The sequence below is a fragment of the Nilaparvata lugens genome, chromosome 4 (assembly GCF_014356525.2).
Source record: "Nilaparvata lugens isolate BPH chromosome 4, ASM1435652v1, whole genome shotgun sequence".
Lineage (NCBI taxonomy): Eukaryota > Metazoa > Arthropoda > Insecta > Hemiptera > Delphacidae > Nilaparvata > Nilaparvata lugens.
The window spans coordinates 34,787,924-34,800,294 of NC_052507.1; the positions used below are offsets into that span (position 1 = coordinate 34,787,924).

Sequence of the window (12,371 nt, forward strand, 5' to 3'; positions counted from 1 at the left end):
CACCGCAAAAAACACCTGATGATGAGACGCCATCCCTAACAAGCTTGCTCTCTCCCTATGTTACACTCACGCCCGATCCACCTAAATATAAATCCATATCCGAAGAAAATAATTATCTTAGACAGAGAGTAGCTAAATTGGAGTTCATGAAAAATGCACTAAAAGATAGAGCAGTTGTCTTGGAACAAAAATTGATTGATTTGGAAACTGAATCACCTGCACATACATTGGAAGCGGTTTCATCCCTAAGGGAGATGAGACATGAACAGTCTGTCGATGTAATTGAGCATGCAAGGGATCTCGATTCGAGATTGAAAGCTTGTGAAATGGATAAAGAGAGCGAGATTGAACACTATAAATCGTTGATGGATGAGTTGAAAAGGCAAATGAGGGAGGAAAGGAAGAGAGAAAATCAAACTTTTGAGCAGAGATTAAGCGAGATGAGGACTACAATTGAGGTTTTAGAAGCCGATAACAGTTGTCTTCGAGCTAAAAATAAGACAATCCAGTTAAATTACGAAGAATTGAACAATTTTTACTCGCCAGGTCAAACAATTGCAAACGAATCTCTGACCGGCGGAATTGTGCATACGGAAAACTCATTCAGTACCTATTTTAAATCAGTTGGAAGAACCTAGTGAACCAGTCATAAATAAGATAGCGAAAAAGATTAAGGAAAAAAATCATGTTGCAAGAAAAATTGCAAACAAAAAGAGAGTAAATTATAAGAAAAGAGTTCTAGTAATGTCAGACAGTCATGGAAGATATTTAGGATGGAATTTGAATGATGAAGTGAAATGTGAAGGCTATGAGGCAACTGTACTTTCTAGACCTGGATGCTCCTTTAATACGGTAATTCATGATATTGACGATTTTACTGAGGATTTCACAAAGGACGACACTGTGATTATTTTAGCAGGGACAAACGATGTAGTTGACAGAGTGGATCAGCCCACTAACCTGAATTTTGACTCAATAAAGAAAATAGCTGAGAAAACAAATGTGGCTATATCAACGATTCCGTTAAGGTATGACAGACCTCTAATGAATGTAAATGTGAGTAGATTAAACACATGGATGTCTGAGGAGTTTAAGTTAATGAGTGATAATAAAATTGGCATGATTGATCTGAATGAGCTAGACATCACAGATTACACTCACATTTCAACAAGCACAAGGGCAAACCCAAACTCATTCAACTCATAAAAAAATATTTAATAGGCAACCAGAAAAGCACTGAGACATTTATAGTAAAGGAATCCGAATTTTCAACAAAGAGCTGTTCCAGTATTCCAATTTTAAATGATATTTCTGGAAATTATTCTTTAGATACTCTGGACCTTTAACTGAATCAAATATTACAGGAGTATGCACTATCATACATCAGAACATTCAGTATATGAGTAATAAAGTGGACAGAATAAATGTCTTCCCAAGAGCTGAAAAGCCAGATGTAGTAGTTTTTACTGAACATGGTCTCAAAGAATCTGAAATAACGCAATTAAGTTTTGAAGGCTATAGCATAAGTGCAAGTTATTGTAGATCTTTACTCAGGAGTGGCGGCGTTTGTATCTTGGTAAAGAAAAACATTAAAGTTCAGAAACTCTCATTCTTGAATCAATTCTCCACTGAAATGAATTTAGAAATCACTGCTGTAGAAATAGGAAAAGGAAAAGGGAAAATTGCTGTTGCTGGAGTATATAGATCGCCCAGTGGAATGATTTCCATGACAAAATGGACACAATTTTGCAAAACCTAACACCAAAGTTTAATAAGATAGTAATTGCAGGTGATTTTAATGTTGATCTCCATGTGAAAAACCCTTTAAGTGATGCTTTCAAAGACCTTTTTGCTGAAAACGACCTGATAATAAAAGTTAGTGAATTTACCAGAATCACAAGAGACTCTCAGACTATAATAGATAATATTATAACAAATATAGAGGATAGTTTTGTTGCAGTACAAAATTCTGAATTATCTGACCACACTTTTCAATCTATTAAAATGCGGGGCGATCATTTTGTATCTCCGGATAAGAGAGTTATCTCGAAAAATTTGAGAGATGTAAGTGATTGTAACTTGGTTTGTCTAAATATCCATTTATCAAAACAAAAGTGGCAGGAAGTTTATAATGGAAATGATCTCAACAAAAAGTATTCAAATTTTGTACAAACTCTGAATTACCTTTATAATGTCTGTTGTCCAATTAAAAAAGTTATAATAAGTGGAGGAAATATCAAGAATAAATGGATTAATGATGAGCTCTTGCAGTTGCGAGATAATGTACGAGCTGCCTCTAGACGCTTCACACAAAGTAGAGACCATGCACACCAACAAGAGTATATTAGATTGAAGAAGTTTTATGCGAATGAAATTGGAAAGGCTAAGCGTAAATTTACAGCAGATTCTTTACGGGAGTCCAACAATTTGAATCTTTCTGTCAGGAGGGTGATAAATGAAGAGAGGGGTGTGTTGAAACGGAGGAATGAGAACTGTTATATAGACGAAGTTGTAACAGAAGAGGGAACGGTTTTGAGAGGAGGCTTTGAAGTTTCCAATTTTTTTAATACCGTACATTTTTTCAGGAGGCTGGCATAAAGAATAATGTTTCTGTACAATTGAATGACAACATTTTCTCTGACTCTACGATGACAGAACAAGTATTGTGAATAAATTCATAGCTGCTCCTTTTACAAGAGAGAAGATGGATAAGATATTAATAGTCTGAAAGGTAAAAAGTCAACTGGTCTGGATGGGATATCTACTATGGTGTTGAAGTCTTGTAAAGAATATTTATTAGATCCACTCACCCATTTGATAAATGAATCTTTGAATATGTTACCTGATAATAAAAAGAGTCAAAAGTAGTACCCATTCACAAAGGCGGTGAGGGAAACGTTGCAAATAATTTCAGACCTATTACTCTTGGGAATTCTATTGGTAAGGTTTTTGAGAAGTGTAGAGAGATGTTTTGCTTTGTTGAACATCTTGCTGAAAATCAAATTCTGGCCAAGGAGCAGCATGGGTTTCAGAAAGAAAGATCAACAAAGACGGCAATTGTATCCATTTTTGAGGATATAATTGATATGATGGATAAGGGTGAGAAAGCTGTTGGATTTTTTCTGGATCTAAGCAAAGCTTTCGATTGCGTTGACCATTCAATTTTGTTAAGGAAGCTGGAGTTGGTGGGTGTGAGAGATGTTGAACTGGAATGGTTCAGGTCCTATCTCCTGGATAGGTCTCAGTGTGTGGAAATAACAAGGGAAGAGAAAGGGAAGATAATTCATTACTTATTGGATAGAGTATCAGTGAAGGCTGGTGTACCACAGGGCTCTATACTTGGCCCTTTGTTGTTTTTGCTATATGTAAATGATGTGCCAAAAGTTATATCCCAGGGTAAAGTTTTAATGTATGCCGATGACACATCACACATTTACAGCTCTCAGGATGCAAGTGTGTTAGAAATAGAATCTTTCTTGAACATTAATGCCATAGCCCAGTACCTCTCTCAACTCAAATTAGGAATTAATGAATCAAAATCCCATTTTTTACTATTTAAACATAGAAATAATTCCAGGATAGATCAACTTATTAATGTACAGGTAAATGAAAAAAATGTTAACCAGCCTCATTTCGTGAAATTCCTAGGGGTTGCTCTGGATCAGCATCTCTCTTGGGATTTCTATACTGATCAGCTCTGTGGGAGGATTGCATCTGGAGTCTTTGCACTCCGACAAATAAGAAGATTGAATGATACAAAACTCACAATGGCAGTCTACCACTCACTCATAATGTCACACATCCGCTATGCCATTATTGTGTGGGGTGGGTTGTGCAAGAATTTGGAGAGGGTGTTCAAGCTCCAAAAAAAAGCTGTTAAAGCGATCAAAGGTATTATGCCTTTAGAGTCCTGTAGGAACCACTTAAAAGAATTAAGCATACTAACCGTGCCCTCTATTTATATCTATGAGGTGATTATGCATGTTAGAAGACAGACAATGACTAGAAATGTTGATTCGCATGGATACAATACTAGAAATAGAGGAGACTATGCTTCACTGTATCACAGAACAGCTCTTTTTGAGAAAAAACCTACATATATGAGCCTTAAATATATTAGAAAGCTTCCTACTCACTTGAAAAATTGTGAAGATGTCAATGTTTTTGAGAAGGAATTAAAAAGTTTTTTGATGCTTGGAGTATTCTATACCACAGAAGAGTTTGTGTGTAGAGAGGGTTCCTTTGTGTGATTTTTTCTTCTTTTTTTGTAATACTGTATGTATTATAAATTTTTGACAATTCCTATAATCTGATTAGAGTCTCTGGGAAGCTTTAAAAACAAACAAACATCCGCACCTTGATTGCCACTTAGCCTAAAAAACATGGAAAGAATTTTGAATACATATAAATGACACAGAGGAAATATAGATGTTTCTCTGAAAAGGGGGTAAGAGTGAGAACGTCCATTTTCACCACAGATAACTCGAATAAAAGCCTTCTGCAATATAATAATTGACATAAAATGTGATAAATATGTCGAGGACCAACAAGAAATACCATAACTCAACCTGGACTGCACAAATGCAAAATACATGCTCCGAATAATTTTATTTGGGAAACATTTCTGATGTAATAAAACTTTCTTAGGAGAAGGAAGCAAGATCTTTTCAGTTTCCTGATATGCAAATTCCAAGTTAGAAGCTCATCTACAGTCAAGCCCAAATACTTTATAGATATGGTTTTGGACACTATACTACAGTTACATTCCTCACTCTCTTGGAATAAACAATTCAAACTATGATACCTAAGAAGGTCAGGAAGATGAAATGAAGAAGACAGTGAGTAACAGATAAACTTGATTTTTTAAGTTCTAATATTATCTAACTGTATTGAAAACAAAACTAAGATATTTATAGATATAATATGCGCATATCAGAGAAAGTGGTCAATTTGAATTTGAGTTATCTATTCTATAGGTTAGTTCTAATATTATTAATGATCATCATCCTGGCTCCACTCAACTGAAAAATTCTATTGACTGAGCCGTTGACTGCTTGACCAGTTACTCAAAATTGATAGTTGAATATGATGACTAAAATGGAATATCATTTATTACTCATACAAATTGATGTATATAGTGAGGTCCATGTTATAATGACAGTATTTGTTCAACTTTGAAATTGCTATCCTTGTCTATCATTCGACAAAGCCGGTGGTACTATCCTTTTCTAGGTCCACAACGATGTCAATTATGTTTTTGACAGGTAGAAATATTATGAATTAATTCAGAGAATCGGCATCGCTATTCTCCTATCTTTATCCACTGTCATTATAACGTGGACCTCACTATCCCAAGCTTTAGTGAGGTCCACGTTATAATGACAGTATTTGATCAACTTTGGTTTTGCTATCCTAGTCTATCATTCGACAAAGCCGGTGGTACTATCCTTTTCTAGGTCCACAACGATGCCAATTATGTTTTTGACAGTGTGAAAATATAATTAATTAATACAGAGAATCGGCATCGCTATTCTTCTATCTTTATCCACTGCCATTATAACGTGGACCTCACTATTGTCGTGTGCGTGAAGCGACAAGCCGGATCGAAAATAGACCTAGTTTGTCGTCTTCCAAGTTTGACGAGAGAGCCCAATTTTTTTGTTGTGGTGGTTTTCAGGGCTGGTGGTTTTCTGTAGATGAAAAGTAGATGACCATTTTTCAAGATTTTGTTAAAATATCTTATAGATTTTGAAGAAAAGTTGAAATATGGACAATTTGAAATACGTGTCAAAATGAATTTCACCCAGCTGTTTTCTACTTTTTAGGTTATGTTTTGCGCATGTTCATGTAGGCCTATTGAAGTTTGGCGGCAATCATCCAACATTTTTCACCCTATAAACTGTAATGTAAACTTCAATTTTAGTCAAGTCTTTATAAATATTAAAGTTAATTTTTCTTTGTTATTTATTTTAAGTTAACTTCATACTTACGGTTACTCTACTTAAATTAAGAACAGGAACGTTAATAATCGTTATTGAGCGCTTTTTAAAAAAATAAACAAATTATAGAGGGTTACCGTACTGTAGAATTAAATTTTCTAATCCATAAACGTCACTACACTAATAGTAAAGACATTTATAACCATATCAATTTCTGTTGTTTTACAATTTTCGTGAAACTACTACTTTCATACTAAAGTTGGTAAGTTAACAAACTTCTCTACATATTAAGTAAGTACCTAGTTACTTCTTGACTTTATAAAATTGTAATCAAGACTTAAATAAATATCATTGTTTGTTACTGTAATTTTTGCTATGGTTTTATATTTTTTATCAAAATTGGAAAATAAAGTTAAATAGATAAAATATAATGAAGTTAAATTTTTTTTTATCAATAATTGAAACGAAGTCAAATTTTTAGTCTTACTCTTAGGGTACTTCCGATGTCTTCCTCACGGTCCTGAGATTGGGGAATCGTCAATGGATTTGGTCTTCTCTGTCAGGGTCGTTAAGGTGTATAAAGTATCTTGCACTACCTACTCTAAGGTGGTGGTACGTATGCTCCTCAATAAATTCGGTCACTGCATAGTACGGTCTTGCAATGAGGTATTTTTTCAGCTGTCTGTGGAATGTTGTCCGGAATCCCTCAAAGTCTTTAGGATATCTGGTCAGTAGTTGAAGAAGTGTGAGCCAGCGTAGGTCTATATTCTTGAATTTGCTGATCCTGTGCTGCGGAAGTTCAACGTTCAGTTCGCTTCTTGTGTGTATGTAAACTATTTCTGAGATTCGGTATTGAGTCTATGACAAGGGTTATGGTTTCAAGTATTTAGATTGGGACCACTGTAAGCAGTTTGTTTTCACCAAATAATGGTCCACAGTGCTCCAATGCATCTCTTCTTAGGATGGTTCACAAGGTTATTTCTGACTTCGTAGAACTCTGTCCATGTGCACCTGGGCTGAAGCTTCACAGGCAACAATGCCATATTGCAGCTGTGATGCGAATAGGGCATGATACGCACTAAATGTGGACATGTGGTAGCGGTACTGACATGAGTGGTACATCTTATTCTACGAAGTACATAATTATGTGGTTGAAGCTAGTTTCTTACACAAAAGGTCAATATGTTCATTCCAGTTTAGGTTCTTGTCCATCATAATACCAAGAAATCTTGTACAATCCTTTGTATTTGTTGGTTCATTGGTTACATTGTCTATATTGAATATCTGTCCCTTTGGAGTGAAGTTTATATTTACTGTCTTGTCTTTATTGATTGATAGCTTCAGTATCCTACATACATTTGTGGCCATTTCAAGTGTCGGAGCTTATATAATTGCTTTCGGATTCTCTGTCTGATGGGATTATTATGGTTGATCTGTTCTCTTCCTCTTCACTTCAATGTCATCGATTTTCTTTGATTCTTGAAACCTGTCTCTTCGATTGATCCTGTCAGCAGGTATCTGTCATGCAAACTTCCATCCTCTGCAACTCACAATCCATAAAAATCATTCCACTTTGTATATTCATTTTTTTCTGCCCTAGAGGCATAATGTGGCCAAGGCTATGGCGCATTATTTGTAGAAAGTATTTAGAAATATGTATGTAAAGTATTTAATAAAGTATGTAGAAATATTTTACTACAACAGACTTTGGTTGTATTTAACATTTCCTTCAGTTCAGTTAATCTGTTTTTTGATACATTTCTAGAATATCTGTAAGTGGTGTGGCAACTTTTACTTCTATTTTTCATTTTGCATAGCAACAAATGGTAGTCTGACAGTGGTGTATTGTGTGCTTTTACCACAATCTTCTCTTGTTTGATAGTTGTGTAATACCCATCAATGCTGAATACAGTAGTGCGGGTTTTCCTTGTTTCAAGGATGTGATCTATTCTGCATCCAAACTCAGATAACACATTTCGAAGGACCTTTACACTACGCTCATCTGGTCTGAGTATGTCAAAGTTTGCATCTGCCAGTATTATTATATCATTTGGCTTCTTTGTATGTTGTCACAGTAATTGTTCCAATTTTTCTAAAAATTCCGCTGTATCAGTGCTAGGAGATCTGTACGTTCCTATTCAATTTTGTTGATTGATATCTGAGTATTAATCCAACAGTTTCAAACACTTGTTTCTTTGGTTTGCATTGTTATGGTAACTGAAGCTCATCTATGTCAACAGGAAATTTTTTTCAAAAAAAGCTATGCCACCCCACATACTCAGGCAATAACTGGAGGACAGTTTGAAACCTTCGATATTTGTGATATTTAATTGGTCCGTGCCTAAGCTATGTTCCTCATAAAGGTTATATCAGTGCAGTTAAGTTGCCACATATCACAACGTTGGGCCCCAAATGGGTCAACACAAAACAAAGTAACGATGGTTTGTTGGTGATCTTATCTTTGGCAACTTCAACATTTATGTCATTTCTGACATAAAACGTGTTGAAATAGGGCGCCGCCTTAATTTTTCTCCTTTGTTATCAGAAAAAATATTGAAATGATAGGCTATACCTATAGGCCTAGTATGAGATAATAAAGAATAGACCTAACAGTTTCAAGTACCGTAGGTTATAATTATAAATCTTAGATAAGTAATTTCAGATCCGTTAACTGATTTTTTACAGATTTATTTTTAGAGCAATTATATGTTGCAATAATTTTTTGAAAACAAAATAAAATCACAATCAAATATCTCAGTGAATATAAATTGCAAATCAACCAAGCTTTAGCCTACGTATTTGTTATGAGATCTGCCGCTCTAGAAAACAAACGATAATGTGAATTGTTTTATTTTGAAATGTTTGCTATATGTTAAATAACTATTCACTATGCTATAATGTTTGTTACAACTATTAGATGTTTATTTTTTAGAAATTTGATGTCTCATCATGAGTGACTCAAATTCGGGTTCAAAGAGGGGAAGGGGATCATCGTTTTGGCGTGGAAGGGGAAATTGGAGAGGAAGAGGAAATTGGAAAGCGCGAGGAAACTGGAGGGGTAGAGGGAATGGAGGCTACAACAGACCAAACAACACAAACGACCGAGAACAAGGTAAATGCATTATTAACATTGAATCCGACTAAAACTGAAATGGTATTAGATAAGGTAGTATATCAGGTTAGTTTTTGTTTGTAAGTGTTTACAGTAGCTATAATTACATTATTAACGTTTTTGTTAATTTTATTATAACTTCAGGAATAAGGTATTGATTTCCCACTATAGAAAAATAGTTACTTGAAACACAATTTAAACCCGTTTCTTTCTTCAATAATCTATTGGCGATCGATTCAATTGAATGCCAGCCGTATAATTTATAATTCAGTTCAATCAGAATATAAGATAGAAAAACATAATAAGTTAGTGGAAGAATCAATAAAAAGCACTGATGAAACTGGAAATGAAGTTTTCCATTCAACTACTGATTCTAACTAATTAATCTCTAACTAGGTGCTGCTGAGTTATCTCGTGATAAGCCATTGAATGTTTTAGTAGGTGTTAGCTCTTATACTTGATTTCTTCACTGTGCTTGTTTACCATTTATAGGTAGAATTTGGTACTTGGAGGTACCAAAAAATCGACAAAATATTTATTCAAGTACGTGAATTGGAGTTGATTTATTATTTGAATTCATTAAGAGATTTTGTGACATTGTCCAAATCATTTATTATTTCTCATATGACCAGAGAGAAAGCATGCACAGGTTTTATATTTACAATAAATTGCCAATTGAATTGAGAAGGTGTGATTCCTGTATTATCTTTTGTGAGAGAGCAAAGAGCTGCTTATTTACAGTGAACGACGTGTGGATGGTTAGAAATGTTGTTAGATAATGGTGCAGGCTGAGCTAGCATTGTTCAACGGCACCATTCTCATAAAAATATTATTATTCAATTTAAGAATCATTATTCCACTAAGGCATGTACGGTATTATATGAATTACATTAATTATTACATTTAAATGCATTTCATTTATTCCAGTTTTTTGTTTTCTGGGCTGTTTCAATTTATTTGTTTTTCTGTCTTTTTTATCTCATGCGCTACAGGCAGTAGTTTCAGTAATGATTTAGCAATCTTAATTACCTAGACTAGACTCACAGCTTTTATTTTTATACTAGTTTATTTTTATTTTTATTATTTATTATTCAAGTTGATTATGTTTTTACCTTGTTAATTATACTTTGATTATCTGATCACACAACTGGATACGTGATCAGTATAATTTCCAAGATACTATTTAATTTCTAATTTTGTAATTTGAGGAGGAAATAAATTCATTTATTCATTTATGCTTTCTCCATTTTATTACTCTGCCTGCTGTGAAGTGGCTGTAGTTGAATGGTTTACACCAAGACTCTGGCTTTATAATTTATAAACGATGGGTATAAATCTCAGCCAGGACGGATATTTTTCTTGTGCCCTTCTCGTGTTTCTGATAGATACGTTAAGTAGTCGTTTCCTGCTGCCTAAAATCATTCGTTAGAAGCCCTGAAATCGACCAGGTACTACCTGGAAACTCTGACACTAAACTGAGCCACTTCACACTCTACATTTCTTCATTTTTTCCCAATGCTGATCAATTGATCTAATTTTTATTCTCTTGAAAACTAAAAAACGTTTTTTTTTATTGGACAGTTAATGATGGAATTCAGTGCTCGCCTGAGGAGTCGTACACAACGCCCACAGAGCTCACCAAACAGATTGCCATCGACAGACTGTTCACTCCAATACCAGGCTGCTACAAAGCATGGAAGCTGTATTTTCCTATGGAAGGTATTTTTTAAGTAATCTTAATTCCTAGCCCCTAAACAAAAAAATTGGGACAAAATTGAAGGTACACCAGTCTACATGCTGCAAAATTTTAATGGGAAGCTTAAGAAGATTCGAGGTTATTTAGTAGATTTTATATTAAAACTAACAGGTGTAAACCACGCTCCCAAAGTTTCTGTGATGATTGAATTAGAGCTGAAAATTAAAATTGAAAACCAAGAATAGACAATTCAATTTAGTTATACAAATTCCTGATTAAGTGGACTGTAATTTTAATCGATTTAATATTCAATATATTCTGACAGAAAAATACTAATGAATCCATTCATGATGCAATGAAAATCTCTATTATTAAAACTTACCCTGGCTGATGATCTATGCTGTAAGTCAAAGTGATTTTTACCTATAGGTTTGGGTGGTAAAAAGGTAAAGGAAAGAATTAAGGAATAGAGAAATGTAAATAACCTATAAATATAAATCATCACCTCTGATGATTTATGATGTAGCCAGGTACTGCTGAGAGTTGTTGAATCATGCATGGAATTCTGCTTCTCAATTTTACTATTAATTCACTACTTCCAATATAAAAAATACTCAAATTCTCACATGTACTTTAAAATCAATTATTACTCCCTATGATCGGAAACACGGAATTACAATTAATAATTTCCTATTGAAATACAAATCAACGAACGAGTCGAACTATCCTGTCAACGAAGGCAGCCATGCAAACCAACTGAACTTGAAAACTACAAAACAAACAATTAAACAATTATGCACTAGAGTGCGCCAGTAGACGGGGAAGATTGAACCTAACTACTCAGTGCCAAACTCCATTAAATTCAAACTGCGTCAACACAATTAAAAACAAAAATGTTCTTATTATTTTGACAAAATTACGTGGACAAGTAAAACATAATCTTCATTGGAGTTGAAAATCCTCAGCAAAAAAAGGACTATAGTTGTACTCAAACCCACAGCCTTTCATTTAATTATTAAATTGAAATCAATTGATGAAAATGAAAATAGGCCTATATCCATACTCGGTAAATTCAGAATCTTTATTTAAAATTTCAAGTTAATGATTTTGATAGTTCAGGAGTGATGATGGGTCAAAAATGTTTTCGCTATCCCGTGCATGTTAATTTCATCTACGGTATATAATCTATCAATTGTGTAGAATATAATTTTTTTCATTTATTGTACCTTTCTTCTATTCCATATTTTGAACTAGTAAATTAAAATAATCTTGAAGATTCATTTAATCACTAGCTGGCCCGGCGAACTTCGTACCGCCAAATAGTTAATAAATGCATCTCATGACCAACTTTAGCTGGATGCACACCTGAGGAGGCGCGATGCGGCATTTTGCATCCAGGTGCTTCTTGCTTATTGGTTTGAATTGAAGAACTCATACACACTGAATAGGGCATGGCATGGAACGGTGTGATAAGGCAATCTCCATAAGATCAACACTTTCTTCACCAAGCCGCGTCTCCTCAGGTGTGCTTAGCCTTAGCTTAATCTGATGCAGTATATTTTTATGAAAATTATCCAACAATCAGTAATTACATTTATATCTCAATATGGATTTCATATGTGCT

General features: G+C 34.3%; 1 protein-coding gene and 1 long non-coding RNA gene across 7 annotated transcripts in view; one reads left to right on the forward strand and one right to left on the reverse strand.

Moving 5' to 3' along the window:
* The window catches only part of LOC120351153, a 41,191-nt gene extending 29,638 nt beyond the window's left edge, over positions 1–11,553 (reverse strand). The window contains exon 1 of the long non-coding RNA XR_005571207.1: positions 11,253–11,553. This is a non-coding gene — a long non-coding RNA (uncharacterized LOC120351153). The remainder of the gene's footprint in view (positions 1–11,252) is intronic.
* LOC111045333 (DNA helicase MCM8) overlaps positions 5,874–12,371 on the forward strand; it is an 86,390-nt gene continuing 79,892 nt past the window's right edge. For 5 of the 6 annotated variants that reach the window (XR_005571205.1, XR_005571206.1, XR_005571203.1 and 2 more), the window contains exons 1-3: positions 5,874–6,201; positions 8,872–9,051; positions 10,633–10,770. Coding sequence is in view for 1 of the 6 variants with exons in the window: in XM_039427371.1 (XP_039283305.1) it covers positions 8,889–9,051; positions 10,633–10,770 (301 nt within the window). In the remaining 5 variants the exon portion in view is untranslated. Of the gene's footprint in view, positions 6,202–6,547; positions 6,667–8,871; positions 9,052–10,632; positions 10,771–12,371 lie in introns of those variants that run through there. The other variant, XR_005571202.1, reaches the window with a different exon arrangement.